We start from the raw sequence: 25,936 nt of genomic DNA on the forward strand, positions 1-25,936 counted from the left end.
CCACTCACATTAATTTTCTTAAGAATGTGCTTATCTTGATCAAATAGTAACAGCCTTCCAGAGCAAACACAAATGAGATCTGTTCCACACATGCAATTTGACATCACAGATAATTGTTTACATAAATTAGTTCATTTTAACAAAAATATGAATGCACTAGGGGTGGGGAATTAAGTACCATGTTTTATCATAAAATAGTAAAGGAGCCCAATGAACTGAGTGGATATATCCAGGTGTTTATGGTAGCAGTCCCTAAAAATGGCATCTTGTGGAGCCATACATCGTTAATTAACAACTGGAAAATACCACTTGTTCAGTGTCTTATTGAGCTGCATCCTGGGTTGGGAGGGTATAATACTGTAAGGGAAGAGAATAAATTCCAAAAGCACATGGAATGTGAGCTATCATTCTGCCCATTAAAGGTGAGTGAATTGTCTGGTGGTAGCAGCTGATGAACTGGTTCCCTAGTCCAGAGATGGAGATCCTGAAGTTCTGCAGATGTTGTTGGACACACATCAGCTTCAGTCAGCTTGGTCAATAGTCAGAAACTTCATTCTCACAGTGCTGCTGAATGAGGAAGGCCTTCCCTCCAAGCACTTGGAGGGAAAGGAAGTTTTCTTACCTTAACAATTCCACAGCAAAACCCAGCAGTTCCAACTAACAAACTGCCTCACCAACCACCACTGTCTGCTAGTCACAGTGGAGATTAATCAGTTCAAAGATTCTGTTGTTTTTCATTCATAGGCTAAAGCTACAGACTGCGGGAGAACATTAGGTTTCTGCTCAGAATGATATCCTGTGATGTGACATAACTGTGTTGTGTGTTTCTTTGCCTACCGCCTGCAAGCGGCAGCCAATGATACAAAAGAGTCAGGGAAATTTACATAGAATTATAGAACTGTAGAGTTGGAAGGGACTCCAAGGGTCATCTAGTCCAATCCCCTGCAATGCAGGAATTTCAACTAAAGCATCCATGGCAGATGGCCATCCAACCTCTGCTTAAAAACCTCCGAGGAAGGAGAGTTCACCACCTTCCAACGGTGTCCATTGCATTGTCGAACAGCTCTTACCGTCAGAAAGTTCTTTCTGAAACCTACTTTCTTGTAACTTGAATCCATTGGTCCGAGTCCTACCCTCCAGAGCAGGAGAAAACAAGCTTGCTCCATCTTCCATGTGATAACTCTTGAGATATTTTCCTCTTATGTCAATAATGCTTGTCCCTTCCACCTGAATAACTAGATCAGTCAGATTTCCATTCCCCCAGTGAAATCTTGTGCATCATAAGTGGTATCAAACACTGAAGCATCTCCTCCAGAAAACATTGGATATTAATTCAACATGAAGGTATGGGGATTTTGACTTTTCTCAGCAGGAGTTCTGGCCTTCTTGAATGATACAGTCATTAACTTTGGGAAAGCGAACTAAGGCAAAAAAAGAAAAAAAAAGACACCACAATTACAAGGGCTAAATTAGATATGATTTTCATTGTTTGAATGCAATTAAAATGCATGTTCCTTCCTTTTTTAAAAAAAATGTCAGTAGCAGCTGTACAGGGGTGAGGTAAGGAGGTAAGGAAGGGAAGTTTAACACCCCATCCCACTGTGGTCTAGATTAAAATTACACTCCCACCTGAAGCTGCTCTTTGCATCAGGAAGGAAACTTCCACTGCACCGAAGGAGGCTTTTCTCCCTGATGCAAAGTGCAAGACAGCAGAGGAGGGACTTTTGTCCAATTATGGTAGATTTGTACAAAGAGGTACAGAATCAGCAACACTGGGCACAGGGAGAAATCCCTCGAGGAAATGTAGCCAAACCAAACACAAGATGGACTGGCACTTTCAGCTCCTGTCAATCTGAATGTTATGTGCTGTCCTCCTTTCTGTTCTCATCAAAAGGAGTCCCTTATGAATGCTATTTATATACATATTAATGCCCACATTAATGAAAAGGAATCAATGTCATGGGCAATCATTTTGCAGGCTGAACTATTTTTCCTAAAAGAGTTTAACGTTTTTCAAAATAGCCATCAGCCATGTCAGGCAAGTCTTTGGTAATCCTCACCATCACAGATTCAGATCCACTGTTTCTATGTGTGTTGGAAGCTGCCCAGAGTGGCTGGGGAAACCCAGCTAGATGGGTGGGGTATAAATAATAAAATTCTTATTATTACTGGGAATGGGGGGAAGGGAAGAGTATAACCCAGTTTTTATGACCAAACATATTTTCTCATGTGAATAAGGTATGTTTGAGCCAGTAGGTTCATCCTTATGGTTGGTAACATAATTATTTCTCTTGTCCTTAGGTATAGAGCTATAGTGAGACCAATGGACCTTCAAGCTTCCCACGCCCTGATGAAGATTTGTTTGAAAGCTATCATGATCTGGATTTTATCTATGCTGCTTGCCATTCCTGAAGCTGTGTTTTCAGACTTGCGACCTTTCTATGACAAAGGCACTAACAAAACATTCATCAGTTGTACACCCTACCCACTGACCAATGAGCTGCATCCAAAAATTCAATCCATGGCTTCCTTTCTCATCTTTTACATAATTCCCCTGTCTGTTATTTCAGTATACTATTATTTCATTGCCAAAAACCTGATACGGAGTGCTTACAACCTACCGGTGGAAGGAAATGTCCATGTCAGAAAACAGGTATGTCTTATTTTGTTTGCAAATAATTACTACCCAAAGCCAAACTGGGAATGACATTTCATTATAAATAAAGAGAAAGGTGTTTCAAGGGATCCATTGAGCAAAGAGGTATGGATAAATTGCGGTACATTGCAGCTTGTCTTTTGTGTATATTTCATGAGTGGGAATCTCAGTTCCTTCCCGTTTGTCCTTGGTTTGTTTTTTTTTACAGCTCTAATGACTTTAAGTATTTGGAGTTCAAAGACTGTTTCTATAAAGCAATTCCATAAATACATTCATGTGGAAAAGTGATGTGAGGATTAGGTACATAACATTTCTGGGGAAGGACTCAATAACCAGCACCTTTATGTCCATCCAGTCCACCTGATTGGCTCATGCCTCCAAGAAGGATATGGATAACAAATCCTAGTGCCCTTTGCAAACATCAAACATTGGAAGGGTCACAGGATCCCCACCCCTGCTATATACTCACTGGGGAGTGAGCCCCATTGACTACAGTTGGCCCTTACCTCTGAGTAAACATGCATAGGATTGCATTTTAAATTGTGCATTAACTAGAAAAAATTGGGGTGAAATAAAAGCATCACACTGAATAACTTATGGGTGTTTTCCAAAAACAGCTAATGCTCTTTATGTTTTCTAAATTATACGAAGCATTCTTCTTGTATTTCTTGCTCATGCTTGATTCTATTCTTCCTTCTGCACCTCTGACAATAACCATTGAATATATGGAGAGTAAAAAGGAGAAGCAATATTTCTCACCAGCTAAGGGAAACAGGAGCCAAGATTAAGTCTGTAAAACAGTGGTTTCCCCTTTGAGTTTCAGACAGACAGTGCCTTTTGTCTCTTTCAGAAACAAGTATTGCTTGTTTATTGCATTACCTTCTGCCTTCATAATGTCCATGCAGGTGGCAGGAGCAACAAGTATTAAGTTAAGATTCCACTCCATAAAGTATATATGATTTGCCTTCACAGAAAAGTCTATCACAGAACTTAATTGTTAGTTTGATCTTTGAAAAAAAAATGTTTCTCAGCAGGCCTGTGTCAATCACCTGTTGTCAACTCCATACCTTTCAGTCTATGCAACTGAGAGGAATAAAAGATCTGAAGTGACAGTGATAGATGACAATGGCGGTACTGTTGCTGGACTCCCTCTTTCAAGGTGGAATAGCTGCTTTTCTGAGAGGCTAAGCTTGTTGACTGATTATTTTGTGAGATATAGTCACTGCTCTCTAGATTTCTCCATGGCTGTCAGTGTCGAGATACAGAAAGTTGAAATGAAAATCCTGGCCCACTGAATAGAATTGCTGGGATTGAATGAAACTGCTGGGCTAGATCCGGCGTTGGTACAAGTGCTGGGATGGAGCTGCCCTCCTGAAATTGGTTTTACCATTGCTTACCCAGATGAGGCTGAGTTGGGCAATGGCAGCAGTGAGCTCAGAGTTCTGTGGCCACAACACCAATCTGGTGGTCCTACTAGTGCAACCTCACACCCACCCAGCCTCAGTCCCATCTAGGTAAGAAGCTGCAGTGCTGGTGCTGTGAGAGTGACTCCAGCCTATGCCACATGCCACTACTGAATAAATCCACAGGAGTGTGTGGCCAGAAGCAGAAATAATTGCAGGCTGGGTCTGAGCTGAGAAAAGCATCTTGTGTGGGGCTGGAACAAGGGTATAGATGGGCAGGCAAAAGAACGGGAAAGGAGGTTAGGGTGGTAGAAGATGTTCAGGGAGGTAAGGTGTCAGGTAATACTACTACTACTACTAATAATAATACCCCACCCATAAGACTGGGTTGCCGCAGCCACTCTGGGTGGCTAGCAAGACTGAGAAGGTCTGGCTGATGCCCAGGCAAATGCCCAGGCCAGATCTGAAAATATTTATAACCAGGCCATGTAAAGAGGAACCAAATGGCTGTCCGGTTAGGGGTCATCTAGAGGTGGAATTATGCTCTGAACTGGAACACTGTCAACGTTGATAGTGCTGTCCATCTGCTGGCAATGAGGCATAGGCAGCAGTATTCTGCATGTATCTATCTGTGGCTTGGGACCAGAATATAAAAGAGTGTCTGCCCCAGTTTTGAAGGGACATTAGGATCCAAGTACCTCCCTTGTCCACACATATTGACTACTTCAGCTCCTGCACATCCTTTGTTCTGCTGCCCCAACTCACTAGCAAAGAGCAGGAATTGTGGGGGCAGCATTGCCATTTACTCTGCTTTCCAAGATTCTCATTTTTGGCACTGTCAAAAACAAAGAACAGGATTTTCCCTCACATCTCCACTTTGTTCTCTTTGCATACTTCAGTTTTTGTGGCTTTGGGGAGCATGGGAAGCTGTGATGTCTTGGTAGGACTTAGATGTGCCCATTTTCTGTATTTAACTGAACTGGAAACACCACTGAAAAGTATGTTTATGCATTTCTTGTCCACAGGATACTTTCCCCACATAACCATGACATGGGAGTTCTGCTCCCTGCAGCAAGGCTCCCCTCTCCTTACATTTGTACAAAGATCAAGTTACCAATGATGGGACAAACATGGATAGAACCATAGGGCAATATGTTCCTTTGCTCTTGGTATGAAGTATGGTGTTCCATAATGGCAAATCTTTACTGCTGTACTTCACTGTATGTATGCAAGGTGTCATAATGCATTTAACTAGGCCCATGGGGCTGCAATCCTTTGCATTCTTACATGGAAGTAAGTCCCGTTCAACTCGGGGTCAAGCAAACATGGATAGGACTGGACTGTAAACAAATTGTGGTGCCCGCTCTGTGGAACGCCCTCCCATCAGATGTCAAAGAAATAAACAACTATCTGACTTTTAGAAGACATCTGAAGGCAGCCCTATTTAGGGACGTTTTTAATGTTTGAAGTTTTATTCTGTTTTTAATGCTCTGTTGAAAGCAGCCCAGAGTGGCTGGGGAAACCCAGCCAGATGGGCGGGGTACAAATAATAAATTATTTTTATTATTTTTATTAATATTTCAAATGGATTTATTTCAAAATAAAATGGAGTTTTAGAAGGGGTAGGAGAAGCATGACTATATTTCAGAGATTGCTAAACTCAGTGCAGAACAAAATTACCCTGTCCTCTGTTAAACTGAAATAGTTTCCACATCTTCTATTGAATGTTGTTGACCATGTTGTTCTTTTCAGATGGAATCGCGAAAACGCCTAGCCAAGACAGTGCTGGTTTTCGTCTGCATCTTCGCTTTCTGTTGGCTGCCCAATCACATCATCTACTTATATCGATCGTACCATTATTCCGAGGTGGACACATCCATTCTGCACTTTATCACTTCTCTCTGTGCTCGGATCCTGGCATTTGCCAACTCTTGCATTAACCCCTTTGCACTCTACCTGCTCAGCAAAAGTTTCAGGAAACAATTTAACCACCAGCTTTCATGTTGCAAAGCCCGCAAGCTCATGAAGTCCCAGAGCAGAAGCACCATGCGGATGGCGTCCCTCAAGAGCTCCAACCAATCGATGGTCGTGTTCAGCTTCATCAATGGCAACCACCCCTGCCACGAGGAGAATGTATAGGCTGCACCACAGAGACTGAAAACGGTCACAAGATCTGTGTAGCCATTGCTGCTTGTTTTGTTTTGTTTGTTTGCTCCTGTAAGTAACAAATGTACATAATTGCACAGAGAGGCGGACAGTGACCAGAGAACAAACTGACAGCATGCGAGCAAGGTTTAATGCAGAGCAGAAGGGCTGCCCACACCTGCACTGTCATTTTTAGGGTCTTGCATTATAATATGTGGGTTTCTTTCGGTTTCTACTGTTCAGAGATGAATGTTGAAGGCATCCAAGTCCTCATCAGATTATCAGCCTGTTCCTTTGTTAGCCTTGTACAGAAGACTGCGGAGGGAGGAAACTTTTTTGGTACATGCAGGTTCTGGAAGAAAGTCAGGGTTATTATCATTATCGTTATTTATTGCTAGAATGAGCCAGTCCCCCGTTTTGTCCTTCAGACTGTACGGAAACAGCCACAGGGTTCAGAGTAGAGCCAGCTCTCCATCTTCACTGTCCCACACTCCACTCCTCTGGACCCATAACACCCACTGATAAGGCATTCTCATCCCCTTTCTGTGAAATACCTGCATAGATGGGACAGTCCTAGTAGCCGAGTCAGATCAGTGTAGTACATTTGCACTTGCGCAACAGGTTAGCACATATGCAGAGAGAGCATGACCATTTTCAGAGATTGGCCTGAAGGCTTTCCCCCCATTTTGGCTGGTAGGATGCTAACTTCTTACTTACATCATTTTAAATGAGCAAGCCTGCAACAAAAACGAAATAACAAAATGATGTAAGGGACTCCCTGGTTCTATCTTACCTGCCCACCTTCACTCATGCTTAAGAAAACACCTTTATGGTTTTGCTTTTTGCATTAAAGTAAGGCAGCATTTCTAAGCATGCTTAGTTTAGAGTAAAACCTATTTAACCCAAAGTGATGTCATCCAGGGATTTTTTAAAAGGAATTTTCACTGTGGCAGAGGGCAGGGGAATGAACGCAAAAGGGCACTTAAAAATCATGCAACAGTGCATTTTTCATCTTCACTTGAAATAATTAAACACACATTGATTTAAATAGGCAAACGTCTTGGAACATATATTCTAATAGTAAATTGTTGTAATTTAAAGAAACTTGGCATTTAAAACGAAACTAAAATGTCCAGAACTCTTTTTTTTTTTTATAATCCATTCAGCATAAATCTCCTGAGCAGGCTGACATTGTCTCCTGACTTTGATTGAAAAAAAGTGGACAACAGCCGGTTGGGGATCACAACAGGCTGTACCAAGCCCATTCAGAGCTGGGTTTGGCCATGCATTAACTACCTGTGTTTGTGTGTCATTATGCAGGGACACAATTATTTTTAGTTTGCACTGTGTGGTGAGAGAATTGCAATTGCTGCCAGACATTATTGCACCATGCTATAATTTATAGGAAACAGCTAGCGAAGATACAGAGACACTGAACATCCTAAATCACTCCAATGTGGGATATGAGGGCACTTTAGAAATTACTTCCCATGGTTCCCTTCCTTCTTCTATGCAAGAAAGATTCTAGCATACAATATCAATCCTGTCTTCACAAGCTGTGTGAGTAACTATGTTTATAGCAGACCTTGGATAGCAGACAGCTTAGGGTCCTGTTCTTTATGAAGATGCTCTGCTAAAAAAATTGTTCAGCTGCTTGCACACTTTCCAAACAAATTGCACATGCATTTTGACTGTTAACAAATCTTCAATTCTTTCACTTTCACCATGACCGGCGAAGTTAAATTTGGATTTGGATTCACATCTCCAGGGAAAGGACCTTCCTTTGTTAACTGTAGCTTTCTGATTGCTGAATCTCTACAAGTAAGTATGCCAGGAAAGATGCTCTTATCACATTACAGATAATATTGTAGAACCTGGTGCACATCTAAGCTATTCCCGTTTTGTTAGCCAAATTTGCTTAAGCATTCCATGTTTTCAGTAGACCGTGGGCTTCTGATTTTTCTTTTCTATCTTCAGTCTTCTTAAGATCTACCCAGACCTTTTGGCAACTAGTCTGGTTGAGCAACACTATTATTAATGAGGTGGTCATGGTGCTGTATAAACCATACATAGTGATTTTGCAAAAATTGTTTTGATGCGAGAAAGACAGAACCCAGTAGATTTGTTTTATTCTTTGATGTGTGGAAGTAGGTGTTCCAAGCTAATAGTCTAGCCTTCCAGATCTTCAGCTCTGGAACAGTGGTGATGATGCAGCAAGGTCTGATCAGTGAGCACAGCACCAAAAAGTCAAACTTTCTCTAATGTGCTGATCTCTTAAATGTTTCCCAAGACCAGAGTTCTTCATTGTGTTTGCTGATTCTCCAGTCATTTCCATCCGTTTCTTGACATCAGAACTACATTATTTCCGGGCTTCTTTCATGTAGTTCACCAGAAACTACATTATTTCAGGGCTTCAAGCAAACCTTTAGCCCTATTCTGCTCTGGCAGATGCATCAGTAGGAAAAGATTTCTCCAATTTCCGTTTGTCATTGCAGTTCTACAACTAATACATTTGTTGTCTTCTGTTTGCTGACATCAATGGGAATACTGAATGCCAAACATTCATCAAATTTTCATTTTAGTTCTGTGGCATTGATACTTGCCAACACTTCTCTGTAATAAACAAGATCTCTACAGTGATTAAATGCTGGTAGTTTCACGATCAGGTCTTTCATCATTCATAAGGCACTCTAAGCGGTTGGTAGCAATAGTGATCAAGGACCAGATATGCAGAAATAGGCTCCCCACATGCCAAAGTGACTGTGAATTTGATATTTTCTGCATGTTGTGTCTTCCGTATTTTCCACCATGGATGTTTATCACTGCTTTTCTCCCAGTGCAGCTCTATTGCCTGCTGATGTGCTTCCAAATTGAGGTGATTCACAATTCTTTTAAAATGACCATTTCTGTCAGATCCCAGTGAAGTCAACACAGTGCTAATTCGTAAAGTACTTCTTTGCTTCCTCTATACATTCTCAACACATTTTACAGGTGACACGCTGACACGTCTTCCTATTCTTAGCTGTGCAGGAGATTCTAATTCTGGAAAGCTTTTTTTACAAGCTAACTCAATCCCTTTTCGATGATTGTTGGTTTTCCCCCATTCTGCTTTCAGGTTTTGTCATATCCTTTTCCTGGCAGTGTAACTCCAATTCCTGTATGGGATTGGCAATCGAGCCAATAGTGACCACAAGAGCAGGCAGTAAAGACTGCTTGGCAAACTTACTTGTCAGCTTAGTATTTTGCAACAGCTCGTTGACATTCTTTATGTTTCCATTTTGCAGGTCTTTCAGCATTTGGCATTGTGCACCACATCTCAATGCCCAGATCAGAATAATATCAATAACAGCAGCTTGCACTGAATTCTTGGCACCTACTTTGTCCTGAACTATGTTTCACTGGAGAATTGGCCTGAATATCCCCTGCCAACCGGTGGCAGCTAGTGAACTGGGAACTGGGAAGATTATTTACTTTTACTTTTTTAAAAACAAACAAACAAAGCTTCTCTTGGACCCTTCTGCAGGAGAACATCCTGATAAGACACAAATTTTTTGGTAAAACATGGGATACTGTCTGCCTATAGAGAAACCCAGAATCCCTATGGGCAAGTCCTGTCCTATGTCTGATGTGATCATTAAGCAGTGCCTATATTGCCAGTTAAGTAGAGTAGCTACCCCCAACGGGCTGATTGGGCTTCCATTCAACCACAATTTAGCCTTTACAAAAAGTAGCAAGTCTACCTTCAAACTTCCCACAGTTCAGACTTTTAAAGATTTAACTGGAGAGACCAAGAAGAGAGCAACAGACTTCCCCGAGAGAGACATAGCCTTCTTCCATCCAGGCAGGTTTGCTGGGAAAGGGGAAGAGTTCCAAGCAGGACAGCCTGATGGGAAACAGAGTTCCTGACTCACTGTTCTACTATAGTCTAGCAACAACAGTTACCATTTTAAACATTCACAAATTTATTTTAAGTATGATCATCCCTCCATATGGATTTGAGACTCCAATATAATAATAGCTCCCACCCTTTAAAATAACTAAATAGTCTGGGCCTGCCCTGCCCTTCCCTGAATTCCACTCCTGCTGCTCTTAGTCAAAATGACTCCCAAAGCCCTGGAAACTACCTTTTTCTCCTCCCATGTGTGCCTCTCCTTCTTCCCACCCTAGTTTACACACAAGAGTCCGAAAGCCTTGAATCTCCTTAATAGGCCTAATTAAGCCATATGGGTTATGTTTTGCATAAAAGAGGATGGCAAACCCTAAATCTCAGAGTCCAGATGAAAACACAAACAGCATCTAAATCTTGTCCCCCCGCCCAATGTAAACAGATATGTAAAAGTAAATGTAAACTCAAGGAGAATTAAGAGGGCTCTTCATTGCAGGGGGATTCATGAAGGCTGGGGGAGGAATCCCCTCCATTTTATATAAGACATGCTTGGATTATGCTGCACATCTATTAAATGAGCAAAGCGAAGGATTTTTATATTTTCAACAACAGCAGCAGAGGGGTGGTGGTGAAGGCAGGCCTTGATTAGAATGGTCAAGAATCTCTAAGTATTTTCAGTACAGTATTAATTCATGTTGTGAAAAAAATGTGAGGAGAGTTGTGTTTACTGGGGTTGTGTGGCCCCCTTCTGAAATAAGCCGTATGTTGTATACAATCTAAATGTGAAAAGTGATACCATTAAATAAATGTAAGTTTAACTATGTTTACAACAGTGTGCATTTTGCCATATTGGGGGGTGGGGTAAAGCACAGCACTTTCCCAATGTTTCTTAAATGTTCAGGTGATGTATTCATGGATGTCAAACTGTGTCATATAGAGCTTTAGGCATGTTTAAGAATAAGGAACAACTGCAAAGTGAAACACACAATGCTTTTTTTGTATATTGAGATATGTACTATGTAGTAATAATATGCGGTGTTAGATATTAAAAGCTCAACACATTTATTCTACAACAATGTGTCTGGCTAATGCCACTAATAGAATTGCAATGTTCTAATATTATTGGGTTATGGTTATGATAAGTTCATGGTTTATCCTGTCAATTCTACAATTTCGGAATCTGACATTTGCTCAAAGCAAGGAGAGGGGTTAACTGGTAGGTAGCAGCTAGCAGGTTGACCAAAAATGTTTGGGGTTTATCACCTCTGCTAAGAACATATTTAACTACCTTAAAACTAGCCACTATCTTTTAGCCTCAGCTGTCCAACTACAGCATGAAGATAATTATTTTGGCCTATTTCTCAAAGTTATGGTAAAGAAAAATTGGCACTTGGGCCTCCACAAAGATGGCTGGATGAAAGAACTGCTAGATCTGGACCCTGACTCCACTGAGTCTGCGTCCAACAACCAGGGAACTTCTGAACCAGGACTCCCCAGTGACTGCAGTCTCTGAGCTGCACCCCACCAAGAAGCCAGCATACATTCCGCTATGAGCCTCACATGCCACTGTGCTTGACTGCAGGCAGCATGTCTTATTAGAGTTAGCAGAGAGGCAACACAGTGCCAACCTTCAGGTCAGAGGGTTCTTTATTTACCAGCAATGAAGTAGAGCTGGGAGAGGCAGTGTGACTGAGGGGCCATCTAAGAACTCATTCTGCAACCAACACTTTTGGAACAAGGTGTCTCTTCCTTAGGACCTGTCCAGGGTACTGAAGGCCCTGTCTTTGAGCACCCTTGTTCCCAGACTCTGGTTTTCGGCCTGCTAATTGGTCGCACAGTCTCTGCCTTTTGGCACCTTCCTCTTGCAACTGGTCTCTGAACCACTACTTAGCTTGATTCCTCAATACTCCACCTGAGTTCTGGGCTTGACCTTGAAAAACAGGACCTTGGAAATTAGGACAGTTTGAACTTCCTAAAAAATAATAATACTGTTTTGTTCCATGAAGTCTTTGCACCATGAATGCTGCTCTGGTATTTTAATCTTCTGGTGTTTCAATCCTCCGGTCTTTCTGTTTTAAATCTTATATACCGTATGTTTTTATTTTGTAAGCCACTTTGTGATCCAGATGGTGAAAAGCAGGGTATAATTTTTTAAAAATAAATAAAATCCCTCCTCTACCTGCAGGGGAGTGGATAAAACGTACATGGGAACAAGTCTCCAAAGAGATCATTGTTCAAGTTTTCTGCTTCTCTCACATAAGCATTGGATCACTACTTGTCGAAGAAATGAGTTGGACCAAAACATTTTGCCATAAATAAGAGGGGGAAACTGTGAAGGTACCTTGCAGATGAGAAGAAGGTTTACAGCAGCTTCATCCAGCAAGGTGTGTGTGCAGTTTCCATTTTAAAAGGAAGTTTTCTGCTGTCAGAAATCAAAAGCAGAAATTCTGCCCTCTGGATGGTCATGGGTCACACTTAGCTAGAAAGCTGATGGAGTGGCCTGGGGTCAATCACACTGCAGCCTAGCCTATTTGACAAGGTTGTTGGGGGAATAAAATGGCATGTGGGTATGCAGCCCAGAAAACTATGTGTGGCACCGCATGTTCCTTGGAGAACGGGCAAGAGAAAAATGCAGCAACAATCCAATCAAATGTTTTTCTTTCCCATATGCTAGCAAACAAATAAACCCATAAAATTCAGATTAGGGGAGACACAGACAGAGAAGAGCAATAAAACAACTATTACAGATAGAATAAAGCAGATGTAACTCGAGACCTAAAAGGCAACAGCACCAAGCAATGTTCCTGAGGGAAATGTGAACTGATTGTGATGTTCTTCTTACCTGGTCTTTGCAATGGAACACTTTAGAAGTGGAATAGCTAAATAAATAAAAGACGTGAATCTTAACCAGTAAGTTTCCACCAAGAGAAATAAGAATCTTTTATCACTTTTCCTGGTTTCTGCATCCCAGCTTCCATCCAACAAAAATTATCTCTCCTACACATTTATTATTGAAATGAAACAAGATAACGAAATATCAGATTCCTACTGGATTTTCCCATGGCACATGACAGCTTTCTGCAACCCAGAGCCGCCCCCCCGCCCCCCCACCCAGACTACAACATCCATGGCATTTGCAATCTAAAAATTCTGGAGCTGTGTGAGAAATCTCTGGGCAGATTTTTCTCCTTTGTTTTACTGCCTGCCGCTTCAGGGGGCTGCAAATTGGTCTGGAGTATTCAAGTGAGGTGCATTGGTTTCTCTGTTTTTCTCAGACTGGGCAAACGTTCCTTGGACGTTTCTTTCAAATGAAGATGGGGAGGGGAAAATTGGCAGCTGGGTCTCCATGGACAAAGATGGCTCAACAGCACCCCTATGGTGGACCTGCTCCTTCAGGAGGAATGCAACCCCAAAATAACTGTAGAACAAAATCCCTAGTACCTGGACTTGGGAGCCACTCACCCACAGTGCCTCTCTCGTAGCAAAGTTCATTTTCCATTTATGGACCCTCACTGCATTCAGGCACAGCATCTTCTGAACCAGATTTAACAGAGAAATAGAGCTCCACACCATCAGCATAGTGATAACTATGTGCCCCAAATCTGCTGATGACTACTGCAATATAGCTGTTAACAGAACTAGGGATCAAGTGGTGTCTTGCAGCACCCTGCACCTAAAGTACCAGGATGTAAATATATAGTCCCCAAAAGCTTTTCTCTGAGACTGGACATGCAGGTAGAAGCAGGTAGATCATGGAAAATTCCATCACAAGCATTAGGATTTACTTTACAGTACAGCTGTTCCTACATGGATGGGGCTCCACTTTTCTTTGGTGTGCCAGATCAAAACGTGGCCACCTATCCGTGGACCCCTTCTGAAAGGTGGGTAGTTCCACCCACCTGTCAATCAGCTGACTTAATATGAATGCTAAGCTTCACACTTCCATTTGTTTCTTTCCAATGAAACTTGCCTTCAGCTCTGTTTAAGTTCAGAGCCAAGTGCAAGGCCTGCTGTTTACGGCAATGATCGGTTCCTCTTGGACGCTCCAACTGAGAACGCTCAGGTAGAACTAATCATAGTGGGCTTTGCATTGGGTGCTTAATTTAAACAGCCTCGAATACAAGGCCCACTGCCAAGGAACAGTCAGGAGCACACACTAAGGAGTCTGATGGCTCCTTTGCAGCAATGGCTTTTACCTAGGTTTTAGGAAACAGGTGACATCAGGTAAGTGACAGGTGGGCATGGCTGGGGGAAAACAAACTGTGTTGTGTTAAAATCTAGTATTTGTCCTTAAAAAAAGAAACCAAGAGAAACTACCATTAGACTTCCATAATGCAGAGAGTTTATTTCCATAATCAAAGTTTATGGATCAGAAAGTACTGCTGGTTTTGAATTCCACAATATTTAGTTTAGCAACTCATTTCCCCCCAAAACGGAAATTTATAGCTGGCATAATAATTTGGTTGATTGAAATATCTCCAGTTCTGACCAGCAACCTAGTTCTATAAAACAAGATTCTCTTATTTTTCATTCTTGATTTGGCAGGGCATATGCTAATGACATACAAAAATAAAAATCATGACCCTTCTTTCTATATTGTGAAAAGTAGGCTGTCAATGTTGCTTGACTTCAGCCTCCAGACTAAGGGGGGATTTCATTACTTCATGAGTTGAACAGTTAACATTCTATGGAACAGTAAGTGTTGCTCAAGCTCCATTTAAAGATATTGCCAGTGAACCTTAGCCTGCACCTGGCCTGCATAATCCAAACCTAGCCATGCTTTCCTCTGGTATACTATAAACTGTAAAAGACTCGATAACGCCAACCCACCCACCGAGGCCTCCTGAGTTTCATTCCCAACCAGCACTCAGCATTCTGTGTCCTGGAGGCCACTAAGAATGCTTAATCCTTGTTTGGCTGTTTTGGAGATCAGTGAGTTGCATCCTTTTAAAGCGAAGTTTTTGTACTTCTGCAGGATTCACCCAAGGATACTGAAGACTACTTCTTCCTTCTTCCTTCTCCTCTTCTTCTTCTTCTGGCTTCAATCAGTCAGCACTCACTGTTTGAGTTTGTTAGAGTTTGGATAGTGTAGATTCGGGGATGCTGACTCAGTGGGTTTCCAGTATGTTCACCTTCATAGGCAATACTTCTCCAACTTCCAGATTCTAAGGATTGACAGAGGATGCTATTACAATCTCGACCCACCAGCTGAACTTGACTGAGGCATCCAGTTAGCTATTGTAGAGTCAGAACGCTGTGCAGAATCATTGATCTTTCCCAGATGGACCATTAAGCAAACCACTGTGGTGGTTCACACACTGCATTATGTTCTACATTTTGGCCTGAATATGTATGGGTGGTAATCTTGTTGTCATTCTAAACAATTGTGCTTTTTCTTTTCTGTTGAAGTATAACAGTTTTACAATGGGTTTATATATCATTTTGTTCTAAAGCTGACCGCTCAGAGATATCATTAACACTCAAGAGCATCTACTGCAGTTGTGCTTATGTATAAACTCTGGGTGCAGAAACTGTGTCTATATTTCTTGAAGGATAAATTGATTATTATGATACATGCTCATCAGCAAGTATTTTTTATCTGTCTACTATTAGAGGCATTATGATGGAAATATTGTATTCTGCATAGAAAGCAAACAAGTATTTGTTATTCTGAATGCCCTGTAAGCTGTTGATTTTTTTTTTTGGGGGGGGGAATTAAAAGACAAACAGCTTCTATGAAATCATTCCAGGAACCAATTTGTGTGAGTGGCTCAAGTGGAGGGCAGGGAGGGGGCGGAAATGCAAACATTAAATCAAAGATGCCTTCAGTTTGGATTTTTGGCTCCAGAACAGGTTTCCCAAGCTTAAAAGATGGAACTTGTGAAGGGAATGCACGTGCTGGGGAGCAACAAGTGTTGTAAATGCATATAGACTATCTACCATCTGCTCATCTATTTATGTAAATGAACAGCATCTTGCAGCAAAGGAAGTCATAATAGGTCAAATAACCATGTTACCGGTTGTTAGACCAAGTATGCAATGCATTGCAATCATTTATATGCAATCTGTTTGCATTCAGTTGTCAAGCAGCCACTTGGCTTTCAGCAACTGATCAAGCATAATAATATGGACAGAACTAATAGTGGTCTGGCTTAGTAAAAACAAGACAAGACAAGAATCTTAGATAATGACTTTTCCAATGGAGTCCAATGCTATGGAACATAAGAAGAGCTCTGCAGGATCAGGGCCACCTGGTCCATCATCCTGTTGTCACAGTAGCAAGGCAGTTGCCTGTGGGACACCCTCAAGGAAGACCTCAGCCCAACAGTACTCTCCCCTCCTGGAACTGTCTTCTGAGAAAAGTTTATTAACCTTTTAAAGTAACCTGCCTTCCTACCAATGAAGGACCTAAGGTGCCTCACAATATAAATTAAACCAGATATAACTAAAACACAATAAATATAAATAAATATAAATATTAAAAATAAATCAAACAAGAAACTATTAAAAATAGCATTGAATACACATAAAATCATTTAAAAGCAGAACAATGCCTCGCTCAAAGGAGCCTGCCATAACAGCCAGTTAGTGTCCAAAGGCCTATTGGAACAAACAAGTCTTTGCCTGTTGGTCAAAGGAAAGCAGAGAAAGAGAGTGCCAGTCTAGCTTCCCATGGAAACGAGTTTCATAACCTGGGAACAGCCGCTGAGGAAGCCCTTTCTTGTGCTATCACCAAACGTGCCTGTAATGGTGGTGGGACTGAGAGAAAGACCACCCCAGATCTCAGACTAGCCAGGCTCATACAGGGAGATACAGTCCTTCAAACAGTCTAGACCCAAACTGTATAAGGACACTGTGAATTATGCCCAGAAGTAGCCAAGTAGCCAATGGAATTGTTGTAACAAGGTGCTTCTGTTCCTCCTGGAACTGGCTCTGGTCAGCAATTTGGCCATGGCATCTTGGACATGCTGAAGTTTCCATACATTGTCCAAAGGCAGCCTCACCCAGAGCACATCAGAGTATATCTTCCTTCCTACTGGTCTAAATAATGGCAGGAAAAGAGCACAAGGCAAGCGGCATAATGAAAAGCAGTACTGGGATATAGTTGATATAGCAGCCGGTTTTCAAAGGCAAACTGAAACACGTTTGCCTGTCAGTTTTCAAAGGGCAACTGAAATGTATTTACCTGCCAGGTACAGATGTGTCAAAAATCCTTTGGAAACTGACAGCTATGTCTGCTCCACCCCCAACACTGATTTTCATTAAGCTGTTGGAGATTTTCTCTTTAAAGTTTTGGTTTTTCAACAGTATGGTTTATGTTAAAATCCCGTGAGTGTCATTGAAAGAGGTCACATACCTATTGCTGAGAATAAGAAGACTAGAAGGAATATTTCCAGCGGATTACCTTGAGGTTATTTGTTATTTTGTATATAGCTGACCAGCTGTTACTATTATTACACTTTTCTGTATTTATCCTGTATTTAAGATTGTGGTGTACTGTGTAGTACATTTATTTCTGGTCTGTTGACTGTAGTGAAGTGAAGGCAGTGATGTTATATGGGATAGAAATGTTTTAATAAACAAATAAATAAAACCACAATTTGAAAACTTGAAACTGTAGTGAACGTACCTAGCAGATTCCAGACGCAAGTCAAGTAAATAGAAAGTAAAAGAGCAGGGTAATGAAATTACAAAGTTTTTCTCAGAATAAGAGCAAGCTGCTTTCATTGTACCAGCCTAATAATTGTTTCTGTTTCAATTAATTTTGTTAAGTACACAATTAGTTACTGCGGCTCTCCTCTGTATCTGGTCATAACCTTGCACTACTGTGGCAGGTTTGGGCTATTTACTTAGGCTTTAATTACCTCAGTGCCGTGGTCCATGCCCTTCTGGCAAAGGCAGAGACTTGCCTGGAAGTGAATCATACATGCAGACATTCGTTGATGAGGCTGAGATCATCTTTTCCATTCACAGCAGCAGCCCGGCTTCATCAGATGATCCCTCTTTTTGAATTTAAGAAGAATGAAGCTGTAGTATTTATGTTGGCTCCAGCTTTGCTAGCTGAATATCGCAGCATCTTTACTATCTTCTGCATCCTTCTCTAGACTGTGTCAAATTCGTCTTCTTGTTTAATGTATGGATGGAGGTGGAGGAACAGCATCTTTGTGCTATAGTTTGGCTCCTACACACACACACACACACACACACACACACACACACCAATGGAACTTGTCCATGAACAGTGCATTATTATCTCTCCAATGATGGGAGCATTGTGGATAATTCTCCAAATTGCAGAAGACCAAGGGGAGAGTACCCTTAAGTAATCCACATTTAATCCATGATCTGACCCCTAAATCATACCATTTCATATCAAAAAAGGAACATTCAAAGCAGAAAAATTATATTTAAAAAACTCTAACTCATTTATTTCAACTCTAAAGATTCCATCTTTACTTTTTAAACCACTTTTACGCTTTGTTTTGGTGTCAGTCATACATCTTGGTGTTTTCAGACTTTATGTCTTCAGGGGAAGCCCTTTCCGGTTTGACTTGTCTCCTGAAGAACTGCTGCAGAAACTCCCTTCGCATTGTGAAATATTCTGGAGCATGGTATAGATCAAGGTCAGTGGACCTGCAGCCTTCCAGATGTTGTTGGGCACCATCCCACATCATCCTTGCCAACTGGCTGTGCTGGCTGGAACTGATGGGAGTTGTTCAACACCATCTGGAGGGCTACAGGTTAGTCACTCCACATGAAGTTCTGGTGCATGTGATTCCTACCTCCATGTGTTGTTATGATGCTTGGAAAATGATACATTATCATAAATTATTTCCTAAAAAATAGTCTGTGCCAGCCTAATCAATATTTAGTCATTGTACATGTCTGCGCAGAAGTAAGTTCCAGAAGTTCAATGGGGATTTACTCCCATGTAGGTGTTACTACTAAGAGTGTGGCTGATCTGCTTAAAAATGTTGTCTTTAATGTATGATTAAAATGATATAACAAAAGAAAACATGTGCAAAATAACCCACAACTTTGTTCTTTGTGGGTCTGCACATTTGGGGTTCTTATTTGTAAGATCTGATCATTTTATTTCCCAGTTTCTTATTTTATTTGTTTCATGTTTCAGAAATAAAATCTACTGGATTTATCTCCCCCTCTTTCTCTCTTTTTAACCTCCATTCTTTGCAGCAAGCTCAGGTACCTTCATTCTCATTCTGGTGAGAATGGCAAAAATGTCTGGTTGTGCAAAGCATTTCCTTGCAGGCAGAGCACTGATTTGACTTTTAAACCTCAGCAATCAGCAAATAATCCACTTTGTATTCTCTTACTGCTCTAATTGTATGGAACAGGAATACATTTTGTTAAGCAATTACGAGGAAAAAAATATTATTGCCTGAGGAACAGAGGGGGGAAAGGTGAAGTAATTTGTGGGCTCTTGTTTTCATGGGATAAAAACATTGTAATTGCTTATTTATGCAGTCTGCTCCTGCTGACTCCACTTGTAAACATATCTGCTATTTCAACAAAGACATTTGTTTCCCTTGCAAAATAATTGTCCATTTAATAAAGAAATAGATTTAAGGATTAGCCTTATTGAGTTGTTTTCGGGAGATTTCCATGTTCAACTCTCATTATATTTAATTATGTAATTAATTATAATGGGAGCAGCACACTTAAATGTGCTTGGCTGTTTTATGTATTCAGCAGAAATTTTTATTTCAAAAGGACAGAGCACTTAATCAGTAGAAAGTGGTCTCCCACCCCACAGGAACTAATTTCAAGATACGAGAGAACACACTTCTTGTATATTGCACTTAGAAAAATGATAAAATTATGGCCAACGTTGCAAATAAATGAACACTCCGTCTGGGAAACCCGCAAATCCTTGCTTAATTTATGGCATGATCACTGGAAAGCATCTGTGTGATTAAAAAACCAGAAAACAAACCTCTGCACAGAGTACAGAAAGAGTAGGCTGACAGTTATCAGATGAGCCAAGTGTGATTTCTTCAGGGAAATGGAAAGTTGCACCCAAGTTGACAGAACTCAGCAACAGCAAGTTAAGTCTTATGCAACTTAGAAAGGCAGTTGCACTGAGGTAGGAGTGGGTGAGGACCTCCCACTTCTTAGTCACAGTCACTGCTTAAGAAACAACACCAATTCTAGGAACACTCCTAAACTGCAAACCTGCTTCTTTCAAAGGAAGTTCAATCTTGTCCAAAAATAAGCCCAACTTTCACCCCTTTGTGAGTTGCCCAACTCCCCATCAACAGCTTTGTCTGGAATGTGCTTCAGTTTTGTTCTAAACTGGCAAGAGGTTTCGGTTGAAATCACCTAAGTCCTAAGCAATGATTTCATCAGCAGGAGCTGTTCACTTCACAGTCAGCGCAAAGTCCAACAATAAACCAGAAACAATCAGCACTCAGGAAGCAGTAGACAGGAGTTTCCGGGCATACATCAACTTGCGCCAGCAATTTGCTTCTTGGAGACACCGAGGCTGACTGAAAGAGGCTTCAGGAAGCACTGCCTTCACGCTCAATGGACGAACACTTTCACTCCCTTTCAACACAACACCAAGTCATTGTGGAAGGATTATGCAGAACTGTAGAGGTTTATAGCTCAGAGTGCTACGATCCAGAACTGTTCATTCAGCTGTTGGCTTGTGTCTGCTATGACTCATAATTATAGATGTCTGCTAATGGTAATTCCACTCCTTAAATGGTCCATTTGGTCCTAGGCACTTTGGAGACTGGGCATTGTTGTTAATTCCCACAGTGTCTCTGATGAAGGAGTGATCTCCTGTTTACCATGCCACTGTGGGTGACCTCTAGGCAACCAAATCAAATTGGCATGCATCCCAGACCAGCTAGGCCTTTCTAGAGACAATCCCTGACAACAATATCAGGCAACAGTTATTTGTTCCCCCTGTTCTTTCCTGCCATTTCTCTTCTTATCGGACATATACCAGGGTTATATATGTGGAAATACACACTCAGTCCTGCAAGCTACTGGAATGTTTGGGTGACAGCTACTCCATTCCCATAATGTTGAAGGTGTCATGTGTTCTGAAGTGTTGCTGAGCTTAGGAGTGGAGTAGAAGGCAGAGATGAAAGAGGAGGGGAGACTGAAGAGTGGTAGCAGGGGTCTAAGACCAGGTAACAGAGGCTGGAGGAGGCAGTCACTTCCTTCTCCCAGGATATGGCTTCTTTGCATGGGGAAGCAGGACCCCTTCCCTCCTGGGGAGAGAAGCACAGCAATGGAAACTGAGGAAGGTGTCCACCACCTGCTGGGGTGGAGAAACTGGAGTCAGAAGGTGAGGGCACAACATGGTCATCCAGGACCTGGCAGTGCTCCCATCACTGGGAACAGATTCATCATTCCCAATGCAGTGAGGACCTGCATATCCAGCCACCTTGCAAGGCACAATAGTCTTTCAAGTAAGCTCACTTTGCCCCACCTTTAAAAGCTTGGTGGGTGGGTATGCCTACCCATTCGGACAACTTTGTTGCTTCTCTGCAGCTCTGAATTCCTTGTCCTGATCCTAGGGGGGAGACCAACAGCACCTCCTATTCACCAACAGGGGAGAGCTTCTGAGACATGAAGCAGGTGGCTGTATCTGCTGCCCCTGTGCAGCCTGCCACCTGAGTTAGTCACCTCACCTTGCCTCATGGGTGGGCCAGCTCTGCCTGGACCCCTTGCACTGCTACTCGTAGCCCAGATAGCCTCACTTTACCTGTCATCTAGCCTGAGTGTGGCTCTTGGGACTCCTTCCAAATCTAGTAAGAAGCCCCCCTGAACTCAATAAGACATATTTTGGAATTGCCATGTATATGATTGCACTGTTAATTATAAGGGATGGGTGGATCTGACAGTTTCTGAGTTTCTCTCTCTCTTTACAATCTTAACATCAGTTCCCCACATTTCTACATTGATTATTTTATTTTTTTTAAGTCCTCATGAAAGCTCATCAGCATTTCTCCTGATATACACCTTTTAGGGCACTTTTGTCTAATGTTCACATCTTTGCAAATAATTTCCCCTCATGTGTTTTTGTCTGTTACTTTCACAAATGTATATGCATTTATGCACACTTTATCCTAGTATACACACTTTTATACACATTGCTTGGCTGTAGAACTGCATTGTAAAATGTGGAGAAGTGCAAATTTTGAAGGATGGCTGTGTTTCATTTTGCACATTTCTTTGCAGAGTGCGAGTTTGGTAAGTGTGCCTTTAAATGCGAACTAAATCAGTTTTATCCATCACCCCTAGTGGTAGCCAACTGTGGCAATCTCCCCATCCCACCCCACCCCAGAGGTTAATATGTCATGACAGTCAGCACAAGTCCTTGCAGTGAATCAAATCAAATCATTTGCCATGTCCACCGGTTTAAATAAATGACTATGATAAAACCAGAATGGTCACATCTCCATAGTGGGCTCCTGAGATGACAAATAAATTCAGCTCTGTCACCAGCGGAGGGTGCTGCCTTATATCATGTCTGCATAAATTAATCTTGCCAAATGTACTGGAGTTAACTGATTGCACATATTTGAATTACACACAGGTTGCAGATTGCCCATCTGCCCTTCATGCCTTTGGAGAGTCCTTCGCTGATGTTGCTCTGAATCTCTCAAGCAACAGCCCTTACAAATGTCCTTGACATTTTCTCCCAAAAGTGCATAGTATGTGCTCATTGAATTATTTTGGCAGTGTTCGATTAATCCTGATGAGATGCTTCATTAAACCATAAAGTAGGGTAAATCTACACCGCTCGCTGTTTTATAAACCAGGAGGGCTTATAAGGATGCAAAATAAGATGCAATATGCTCTACAGAAACTAGGGCATAATGAGATGAAAAGCATTAATTAATACAACCCTTAAAAAAAACCTCTAGGATGTTGGCTCTTATCAATTTAATTATCTAGCAAACAAGGAAAATTTTCATTAGTGCTATTCTTAGATCTCTTATAACCATGAAGTAAACAGTGAAGGGTTTCCATCTTCATGATTCTCATCTACATAAGTTTCTGCCAACACACCCTCAAGTGGTTTATTTCCTACATTTGTTCCCTCTTCCCCGACGTCATACGACCTGCATTCTTATTATAGATCCTTAATCTCTCCTGCTTTTTACCCATGTCCTCTGACTCCTCCTCACTCCTTAGCCCAGGACCATACAGTGTGGCAAATTTCTTGGCAGCCTTTGGCATAACGCATTCCAGTTTAGATTTTCCAGCCCAGTCACACCATGCCTAAGGAGTATGTCAGAGCTGGACCTGTGCCTTTAAACACCTGCAAGTTCTTGAAGCCTCATCAGTCATCACTGTTTATACTTCTGCCAACTGCTACAGCACATGAATCTGGACAATGTTATGTATTCATGGCGGTTGTGGGAAGGTGCGTCGCACTAGAAATGTAGGTCTAGCTGGGACTTAAGGTCATATAATCCAAAATAACAGCACTAAGGTGGCATCCCTCAGATCAGACCTACACAAGTTTTGTTTCTCCAAGTCAAAACGGTAATCATGTATCATGCTTTGCTGCAAGCTTGGCTTCCATCATGTTTTTATAGTTTGAAGCAGACAAAAAAAGCCCAGCAAGATTATACAGGGTCTCTCAAACAGAAAAGGCTGTGCTTGGTACAAAATGAACAACCTATTCAGGTCCACTTCCCCATTTTAATGTTTTAATGTTATAAGCTGCCCTGGGACCTTAGGTTGAAGGGTGGGTTGTTGTTGTTGTTGCTGCTGCTGCTGTTTCTTCCCCAAGCCATTCTGTTCTGCATTCCCTTAAAACACCTGCAAGCAACTAGGGTCTAGATAGCCCTGTGCAAGCTAAGTGTGCATCCTCCAATATGTCCCAGATTCCTTTGCAATGTGCAGGGATTATGTGAAAGGCACCCAGAATGTCTTTGGCATATATGAGGGTGTACAGTGTTCCGTGAAGACAACCTTTTTCAATACCACTGTGTATCAGCTACTGATACTCAATGCCATTGTATGTCAGGTATTAACTATGATGTGAGGACAGTTGTTTATCAGTAGAGCATCTGCCAGTAGGACTAGGAAATAATTTCATCTGAAAGTCTGGAGAGTTACTGTCTAATACTGAGCTAGATGGATGGTCTGCCTTGGTTTAAGGGAACTTTCTATTTTCTACTAACTCTGAAGCATTTCTGCCATTTTAATATTTTAATAAGCTTTTCAACTTTTAATGAACTAAAAAGTTGCTATGACTAATTGAACAGCAGCTTTTTAAAAAAATCAGATATTATTTTAAAACTATTCAAATGCCTTGTAAATACTCAATCCCATGTTTCTCTCTCTTTCTCCCAGCAGGCCATGCTTCTTATGAGATTCTACCTGCAAGAAATATACTTTTTGCTTCAAAAATATTGTGTTGTTCATGCAAACATGAATATTCAACCAGCATATCAATTGATTGACTAAGATGATTAGTTGATTAAAATTATTTCATTAAATTGCCCTACTTTCTATCAGGTTTCCAGGAAAAGAAGCCAGACTGACATGTAAAAGATTCTGGTGCCCTTCTAAAAACTGGCTACCCTCCAATTCTCCAGGAAAAAGGCTGATTTTAGTAATATGCACATTACTGTTAAAATTCATATTTCTTAAAATATATTGGGTGGCTGCCATCTGGCCTCTGCATCCTGCAAATTTGTAATTTATCAGTTAAGCTTCAAAATGTTGCCCTTTGCCACTTGTCTGACATAGCTCCTCAAGATGCTCTCTCTGAAAATGCGAGTTCAAATCCGTTATTGCACTAAGTGCCTTCTTTGACATATCAGCAACACCATCTCCAGCTACTACCTATATGGTTTTTTCTGTAGACTTTATAGCCAAGGATAAACTGTATCCCAGCAATTATCACTGTTGCATCTGGTTTCTAATATTCTATGATACGTCTGAGTATTTGATTGCCTATCCATTGTCTCTGCTAGCTCATTATCAGCTTCTGTCCCTTTGCAGGCATAGGTTCATAAGCATAGCTGGCTAATGGCTGAATAATAGCACCAGGTCCTGTGTCGTTGTTTACATTCACAGGAAGGAAAACAAACAGTAGTCCATTCTTTTATCACCTTATATCACCTTCCCCTAGCGAGTGACATATTGTTGTAGACAGCTTCAGAATGTAAAGATTCAAGTGGGTTACATCCAAAGTGCAGCCAACTTTTTTAAAATCCCACCACAAAAAGTCTCCTCAGTTTGGAATGGTATGATATGTAGCGCAGGGGACTTCAGCAGGCATAGGCAAAATATCAGAAGCTGGGAGGGTGGAGTTTCCACTCATGTAAGAGATTTTCTGGGTCCCAGCTACTGCATTCGGTCCAACCAAGTCATATGGATTTCAATGAGAGAAAGTTTGTAACATGTTCAACTCTCCCATTATAATCAATTAACTTTGCCTGGATCATGCAAATCACACAGTGCTTCTTGCATGTGTTATTCTAGATGCTACAATCAAAGGCACTGTGTATCACTTGCTTTTGGTTTCTCATTCTGTGGAATTGATGTTGTCTGGTGCAGTTCTTACAACCTCCAGGCCACTGGAGTCAGTCTCTGCAGAAGTGGGCAATGACCTTTTAAGAAACAGCTCCTCAAATGGGGTTGGATTAACAACAGGTCCAGCCCAACCAGCCTTCACAATGCCTCAAAAGGCCTCATTCTGCTGAGACAACAGCTCCCCTTGGCTGTGACCTGTCCAGAGTCCTGACTGAATGGAAGTGACTTTTTTCCATCAGACTAGACCAGCAGTTCTCAAAACGGTTTTCTCCCACGCTTTCAAAATTAAAATTTGCTCATGCCGCACTGAAT

The 25,936-nt window shown here is 41.4% G+C and overlaps 1 protein-coding gene and 1 long non-coding RNA gene across 3 annotated transcripts in view; one reads left to right on the forward strand and one right to left on the reverse strand.

Annotated features, from left to right (window-relative positions):
* GRPR (gastrin releasing peptide receptor) overlaps positions 1–11,166 on the forward strand; it is a 24,984-nt gene extending 13,818 nt beyond the window's left edge. The window contains exons 2-4 of one of the 2 annotated variants that reach the window (XR_014547770.1): positions 2,302–2,653; positions 5,812–10,049; positions 10,082–11,166. Coding sequence is in view for 1 of the 2 variants with exons in the window: in XM_083612410.1 (XP_083468536.1) it covers positions 2,302–2,653; positions 5,812–6,198 (739 nt within the window). In the remaining variant the exon portion in view is untranslated. Of the gene's footprint in view, positions 1–2,301; positions 2,654–5,811 lie in introns of both variants that reach the window. The other variant, XM_083612410.1, reaches the window with a different exon arrangement.
* On the reverse strand, positions 6,490–15,782 carry LOC310762035. Its single transcript, XR_014547816.1, has 3 exons — positions 14,029–15,782; positions 6,759–13,947; positions 6,490–6,556 (listed from the first exon to the last, which is right to left on the reverse strand). It is a non-coding gene; the product is annotated as an uncharacterized lncRNA (long non-coding RNA).
* Between the last annotated feature and the right edge of the window lie 10,154 nt (positions 15,783–25,936).

The sequence above is a fragment of the Podarcis filfolensis genome (genome assembly GCF_964270895.1).
Source record: "Podarcis filfolensis genome assembly, chromosome: 4".
NCBI classification, from domain to species: domain Eukaryota; kingdom Metazoa; phylum Chordata; class Lepidosauria; order Squamata; family Lacertidae; genus Podarcis; species Podarcis filfolensis.